Source organism: Neopelma chrysocephalum, unplaced genomic scaffold (genome assembly GCF_003984885.1).
Source record: "Neopelma chrysocephalum unplaced genomic scaffold, ASM398488v2 Primary Assembly neopelma1_85, whole genome shotgun sequence".
Taxonomy (NCBI): Eukaryota; Metazoa; Chordata; class Aves; order Passeriformes; family Pipridae; genus Neopelma; species Neopelma chrysocephalum.
This window is the reverse complement of record NW_020897747.1, coordinates 881,765-889,264: the sequence shown is the minus strand read 5'-3', so window position 1 is coordinate 889,264 and position 7,500 is coordinate 881,765. Positions and strand designations below refer to the sequence as shown.

The following is a 7,500-nucleotide window of genomic DNA, read 5'->3' as shown; positions in this document are numbered from 1 at the left end:
TAAAGAATGAAATAAAATATCTCAGTATGAAGGAATGTAATGGAGCTGAAATACAAGTGCTTCTTGTGTTCACTCCAGCCTTGCGGCCTCAATATTTAGCCCAGCGCTCAGGGCCATCTAAATAAACTTGATGATGTCTAATTTCAGCAAGAGTGGGTCCTTTTCACCAAATAATTGAACAAATACTGGTTCCAGTTGATGTTTAGTGAAAGGGTGCTTAATGGCCCTTTTTCTTTGACAGGATGTGAGCTCTCTGTATAGAAACAATTCATCATGAATGCTTCACTCTAAAAACAATCCACGAGGAGCAATACTTAGCATTCCTAGTGCACAATTCATTGGAGAATTTCCGAGCAATTTACAAACATTAGCTCAATAAGCCTCACAACACCCATTTGAGATCAGGGAAAAAAAAAAAAGATAAGATACTGCTCCTCAGCCTCGATGTGGCACTAAGGAGCTGTAAAGCTGGAGGCTTGTCCCAGCTCCTAAATCCCCAGTGCCAGGTGGTCCTGTATGTGGGCATCAGCTGGTCCTTGCACATCATCACAGTCTGTGCAGTGGAAGGTATGCAAAACCAGAGATATGACAGAAATGTTACATTTAGAATCATAGAAACACAGAATGGTTTGGGTTGGAAGGGATCTTGAAGACTATCCTGCTCCAACCCCTGCCACGGGCAGGGAAGCTGGCCTATACTCAGTTGATCTGGAGAGAAAAAGTATATTAAAAAACCCCCAAACCCAATCAATGCAGATAAAATTAAGGGGAAGTTGTGTCTAACAAAGATGAAGTTTCGTGGAGTTGCTGATAATGTCCCTGCAGCAGTGTCCAGAAATCCGAGCATCCGAGCTTGGATATCACATCAACCACCACAGAAATCCCGATCTTTTACAGTTTGACAGCTAAAACTCCTGTACAGGTTTTGGTATAGGAATTTTTAAAGAAGTGTGCATTCAGCTGAACTGACAGCATTGATTTATTTATGCAGTTTCGGTAAAGCTGGTTGTTTCCCTACTTGCCTCTCTGATATGAGAGATCGCTCCTTCACCGTTAGTGTCCTGTAGTAATATCAGGGTCCTGCTCAAGGTTTAATGGAAAAGGAAGAGCTGGGATTAAAAGCAGTGGTTTGTGATCTGCGAATAATTCCATGATACTCCTGTATGACCTTCAAAGCTTCTCAGAAGTGAGCACAATGTGGTGCAGCCACAGTTGTACTTTCTGTTGGCCATGGTAGATTCATGTTGGGTGCTCAAGAAGGGACGAGGTGCCTGTCTTGCCAGGAATGCTGTTGGCACATGGAAGTTTCTATGAGGTGTGTACAGCAAGAATAGTCATGATCAGTTATAATATCACTGATATGAACGAACAAATAATAATTGTTCATATTCTAAATGTGAAAGCTCTGGCTAACCTCGCTGTTCAGCATGTATGAAGTTGGGCGGCACAAGCTGCTGGACTCGAGGATCTGAGGAACTCTGGGTGAGGAGAAAGTCCTGAGCTTTTCTTGTCATTAGCTGTCAGTCATTAGACAGAAAACAAACCCACAAAATATTTTTTAGAGATGAAACACAAAAACATAGCAACATAAAGAAAAGATGTGGTGTTGGGCTGTGAATGTCCTCCTGTGTGATGGCAGGACAGTGAGGGTCCCCCATTTTGCTTCACCTGCAGGGTGGAGACTTCCCAGTTCATCTCCTTCCTCCAGTACGGGAGGGTGGCATAAAGGAGTTTCCATCTTTCCAAGCTTTCCCCTTTCCTCTAAGTGCTTGCTGTGTTCCCCTGAGGCAGCGTTGCTGCAAAAACGGTTTATGGGGAGATGCCTGGATGATAAGGGTTAGTCCTAAATAATTGCTGGTTGCCGCTCAGCAGAAATAAGCTGGATTTCGATCCCTGGGTAGAGTGACTCCTCACAGCTAAAGGCTGGCAAAGGTTGAAGAGGTCGTAAGACAGGGCCTAATTTGCCATGTTCCTTTCCTTTCAAAAACAATGAGGAAACTGGGGCCTTGCCGGTGGGCAGATCCTGCCTGGATCTCCCTGGAGTCAGCAGGAGTTGGATCGAGTCCCTTTGAATAGCAAGCCTTTCCAAACCGGAGGCAAAGCCAAGTGTTTTTCAGAAGATTGATCATTCATTACCTTTGGAATTTTTCAACGTAGAGGTCATTACTGCTAATATAAGTTGTGAAAAAATAAAAAGTATTAAAAAAAATAGAGACAGATTCTCATCTGGTGTAAGTCCTTGCCTTTGAAGTCAATGAGTCATCGAAATCAACTTGCCCACACCGAGTTAAGGATATGGCCTGGAGTCAATACATTTGTAGTTGTTGAAAAATTAAAAATATAAATTTGCCTTTCCTTGGCAATAATGTTCTGTTTATGACAGAGATTCTTATGCTCTAAAATAAGTTCATTAAGGAATAGGAAAGTAATATTTCACTACCAGTATTCTTTTGGGTATAACTATTTATGATTAAATTTTATTAAACTTTTTAAAAATTGGATTTACGTTTTGATGAATCTAATAGATTTCAATTTTGTATTTTTATAGATTCTTTCTAAAGTTTTTCCTCAAGTGCAATCAGAACTGTTTGAAGAATGCAGGCAACCCGCGAGACATGCGAAGATTCCAGGTACAGATCCCTCTAAAAGCATAAACGACATATAAAAGACTTAGTCACATCTTCATCTTGAACTTTTCGTAATGGAAAATCAGTGTTGGGGCTTCTACTTAGTGTAGTTCCAATGCTTAAAAATAATTGCTGTCAATATTTTACATTTCTCCCACTAATTTAAATGCTGGTTCTTGGGACGTTCCAAGTTCTGCAGTGGAATGTAATGGATCAGTGCTTAAGCAAGTGGATCTCTCCTTAAAAAGTATTTCCCTAATTTTCCTTCCTACTAACACCTTGTGTAGTAGTTTGGAGTATGCTCAGACCTGTAGAGGTTTTACATAGACTAAGTAGTTTGATCTTACTAACGACACAACTGTGGAGCACAAGGGAGTTTGGATCTCACACAGGGGTTTTTCAGGTTCACAACTTGTAAATCCACCAGTGGTGGCCCAACACACATATTTTTGTTTCAATTATGTTAGAAAATGTTTAATACTTCACTTTCTCCTTACAGCTCTTGAGATATCCTGTGGTGAATCATAACACTACAGAGAGACAGCTGACGGGATGGACAAATGATTTCCTCCATATCTGGGGTCATTCGAAAGGCTCGTTAGGAAATAAATGCCTTTTATTTGAAAATATTTCACAATGAGTCATATTTGATTCTAATAATAAAGTAGTATTGAGATGTTCAAGATTTTCTTAGTTTGGAGAAGAATAACTTGTGGTTAAACTTGATAGAAAAACATGTGACATCTGTTTTCATGCACAGCCAACCAACCGGGGAAGCCAACACCCTTGAGCCAGCCAACAGAAAAGATCTGTAGCTGGGAAAAAAAATATTCCTTCAAAACAATTGAGCCAAGCTTCCATTTTTCATGCATCTCAGCTTCACGTGGCATCGGTGATATTGATCCATCTGAACAGAACAGAAGGTCAAACCTGGAATGAGTGGAAATGTCCTCTTTGTCTCACCGATGACTAAATGAAGCATCAGTCAGGAGTGATCTTGTGGTTGACAATGGAGCCAGTAGGCACTAGAAAGACTTTCCTGGGTCTCTTTAGCTAATCTTCCTGCCTCTCAGGTTTAACTGTACTTAACAGGATGTCAGATCTTGAACAGTATTTTTACCTGGTTTCACTGTCTCAGCACCTTTCTGGAGGTGCACTGCAGGAGGAAGGTGATATAACAAAGCGTAGCACGTCGACTTTCTTTTGCTGAACTACAGTATTTTCCCTTGGTGACTGACCTATATATACATGACAGAACAAAAATAGTTGTCATTTTCATATACACCTTGCTCTGTCTTTTTAATACACCGTGTTCTAGGAACCAAATCCAGAAATCTTGGCTGAAAATCACGATTGTATGTTTTGCAATATTTCTTAAAGTCTGGGAATCTCATTAGGAGTGAAAGCTGATAGCCCAGTGGCTGGCAGCAGCTCTGTGGCCAAGGCAAGGGTGCAACCTCAGCACTCTCCGAAGTGGATGTTGACAAGAGTGAAAGTGTCCACTTGTGGGAGGAGAGAGCTGGGGAAGCAGAGCAGCCTGGCAGAGAACTGCCCTCGGGCTGTTCTAAAGGGTACCGCAGATGGCTGTCTCAAAGGAGGCAGGATACACAGGAAAGGTGCTGTGATAGCTGGAAGCTCATTATGGCTTGTGAATAAGAAACAGGATCAGAGGTGATCCAAAACATAGAAGCAGACAAGAATTTTCTTCTGATGCCTTGGACCAGCTCTGTGCAAAAGGAGGCTCATTTCTCTCCTTCCGTTTGTGTTTGTTAAGTGTTTAGGTTGAGGAGCTGGTGGGAGAACCCTTCAATCATCTTTGTTACATCCCAAAGTAAAATAAATGGAAGGTGAAAACTAAAATTTGTCCTACCTTTTGCTGCCGTCACTGGTTGGGTTGATAAGGTCTAACTTAGCCTTTGACTTTCCGGACTCTACTAACCCCAAAGAAATCGCTGCAGTGCATGAAATCCTTCATGCAGAAAACCTGGAACCCACAGCACAGAGCCCACTCTGGAGTATTTAAATAAGATGTAAATGTCTCTCTGGGATAATAGTGCTGGACTTACGGAGCCCAAACACAGGCGCAGCTCCTGGTTTCCTCCTTGGCTTGTGTTCACGCGATATCGCTTCCGGAAGGAGTTTCACAGCTCCATTGTGTAGGTGTTTTTATCGGGAAGGTTGTGCGTTTTGCATATGTTCCTTTGCCATTTTCTACTGAGAAGCAGCTGGAAGCCAAAGGAGGCCCTATCCATCATCTCTTCTATGGCCGGACTCTGAACCTGGACACAAGAATAGGAGCCTTTCACTCAAAAATAAAGGAGGAAATTCCATTGACATACCAGGGTCAATCACCATCCAAATGAACTTGAGAAGGGATACTTTTCATGGATTGAAAACACTTTCACTATTCATATTCAACTCGGTCTTTTCAGATGCAAAAAAGTTCATTATCAGACATTAAATGTAATTGTAAAACTGACCTGGAGATCATTTACTGAAGAAAAAATGGGGAGTTACGATGGTTCCTGATTTATTAAGCTTTTTTTATTTGGAATCCTCACAACCCTTCATTTGAAGACAGTCTCAAGTGAACAAATTTTAATTAGATAAACTATCTAATCAATATATCAACAGATCAATCAAAACAGCAGCTTTTAAAATGAGTGGCTAGAGGGGTGTTTCTGAAACTAATGGCTAGAAGAATATTTTCCTGAATTGAATTCATTTGTTAGCATAATAGGAGATTAAACTCTAATTAGTGTAGCAGGTTCTGAAGAGAAACAATTGTGAGTTAAAAATCACCAGTGGTCGCCACGTAAACAAAGATGTATTCAGAGATGTCATTCACTCGGTTTAAATAGAAATAGAAAAGTAACAGGATGTTGTTGTGTCTTACGAGACCTGATTCAGTGCAAATCTGCAGGATTTTTTAAATGTGAGGTTTTGTTCTCTTTTCCAGGTTGTTGTATCAACAACAGTCAATGTGGATGGCCACGTGCTGGCTGTCTCAGACAACATGTTTGTACACAACAATTCCAAACACGGGAGGCGGGCTCGCCGCCTTGACCCCTCAGAAGGTACGGCCCCTTCTTATCTGGAAAATGGTAGGCACACATTTACATGTCTTTTTTTTTTATTTGCAATGCCTTTTTTATTTTATTTTATTTTTTTAATTTTTTTTTTTTTGTTTTGCACCATACTTTATGTTGAGACACCGCTACATTTACTTTTACATCATTTCTTCTCTCATCCATCAAACCACCCATTAAAAAAAGTCCATTAGTGTTTCTCAGCCCTTTTCAACTAGAATATGGACGCTTCTGAATTTGCTTCTGACTCCTTTCTTTATTTAATACTCAGAGTTTTGCAGTCACAACCAATTTTTCATCTTTTCCTCTTTTACTTATTTTTTTTTTTTATTTCAGTCTTGTTTTGCTTGCAGCTTTTTCTTGCTCTTTAATTTGACTTGATTTTATTTTGGCTTGCCATATTCCTTGATCCAGAGGTACAGTCTCAGGTTATGTATGCAAGTTTAAGTGGATGGTAAAAACATGACCGAATCTGTAAAGAATTTACTGTGAGGTCAATTTCCTGTGGCTGGGCCTTACTGCAGATTACGGCAGGAGGGGGTTTGTATGAGAAAAACAGCATAAAATGTTTTTCTTCAGCCTGACTCAGTGTGATTGACTTCTTGCCTGAACTGCTAAAAGAAGATAGTCTGAGATGAAGAGGAGAATGGAAAGTGTCTCTGGAAATCCAGAATTGTGAAATCCTATCTTTCTGGACCCCATCAGCCTCCAAATCACTCGCACGCAATCGCAGCTGCGTCCGTACACATGAACACATGTATTTATTCGCCTGCAAAGCCCAAAATAATCATTTAGATTTAAATATCACTTTGTTTGCACTGTAAAATACACCAGTGTAAGGGTTTAAACTGGCTTAGGATAACATAGGATAGGACAGGATAGGATAGGACGGGATAGAATAGGATAGGATGGGTTAGGATAGGATAGGATAGGATAGGATAAGATAGGGTAAAATAGGATGGGTTAGGATAGGATAGGATAGGATAGGATAGGGTAAAATAGGACAGGATACAATAGGATAGGGTAAAATAGGACAGGATACAATAGGATAGGATAGAATCTTTTCGGAAGGATCATCCAATCCAACTGCCTGAACACTTTAGGGCTGCCCAAAATTTAAATGCACAGGGATCAAATACATCTCCAGTTCTGAAGGAGTTAGGTTCTCAAACCCACTGTGACCTTATGTGGCCGGGACATGCGCATCAGTTTGCATGGGACTGCTCTTTCGAGTTGTTACCAACATATTGACAGAATCATGGCTTTTTACACTAATAAAATTAATTAAAGTGATAACAATACTAAGCTGCTAATACAAACATTGCCATTTTAGGTTTCAAATAGTATTTACCAATGGGCAGAGAGGGAAATGAACGAGGCAAGCGCCAACTATCAGAAGGCAAAGCGATCTAGACATCAAAAAATGGAAAATGATTTACAAATCTGCCGCGGTCCACACACACAACCATAATTTGTTTTTCTGCATTAATAACTAAGGTATAAGAGACCAAAAATATAATAATTAAAGGTCGCCCTGAGCACCAGAGTCATTATGGTCTATGACGTATTGTTTATCTCTTTCATATGCGCGGAAAGTAGGTGTGTGTTTTGCCTAGCAACCGTCACTAATGAGGTTCACAATTAAGAAGGCTGAATCCTCTCCCCTCGTCCTCTCCTTCCCCAGAGAGCAAGAACTAGCAACATTATAGGTTCAAGTAAGCATGCTCAGCCCTGTGGTGTTAGGTTTTAGTCTAGGTCCAAATTCAGCCTCTTCTAATGAGCTA

At 40.5% G+C, this 7,500-nt stretch overlaps 1 protein-coding gene across 10 annotated transcripts in view; it reads left to right on the top strand.

The window, feature by feature from the left end:
- Positions 1-7,500, top strand: part of EBF3 (EBF transcription factor 3) — a 124,847-nt gene that overhangs the window by 73,593 nt on the left and 43,754 nt on the right. For 7 of the 10 annotated variants that reach the window (XM_027692163.1, XM_027692157.1, XM_027692155.1 and 4 more), the window contains exons 7-8: positions 2,549-2,630; positions 5,587-5,731. In XM_027692163.1, coding sequence (XP_027547964.1) covers positions 2,549-2,630; positions 5,587-5,731 — 227 coding nt within the window. The remainder of the gene's footprint in view (positions 1-2,548; positions 2,631-5,586; positions 5,732-7,500) is intronic. The other 3 variants (XM_027692159.1, XM_027692161.1, XM_027692158.1) reach the window with 1 other exon arrangement.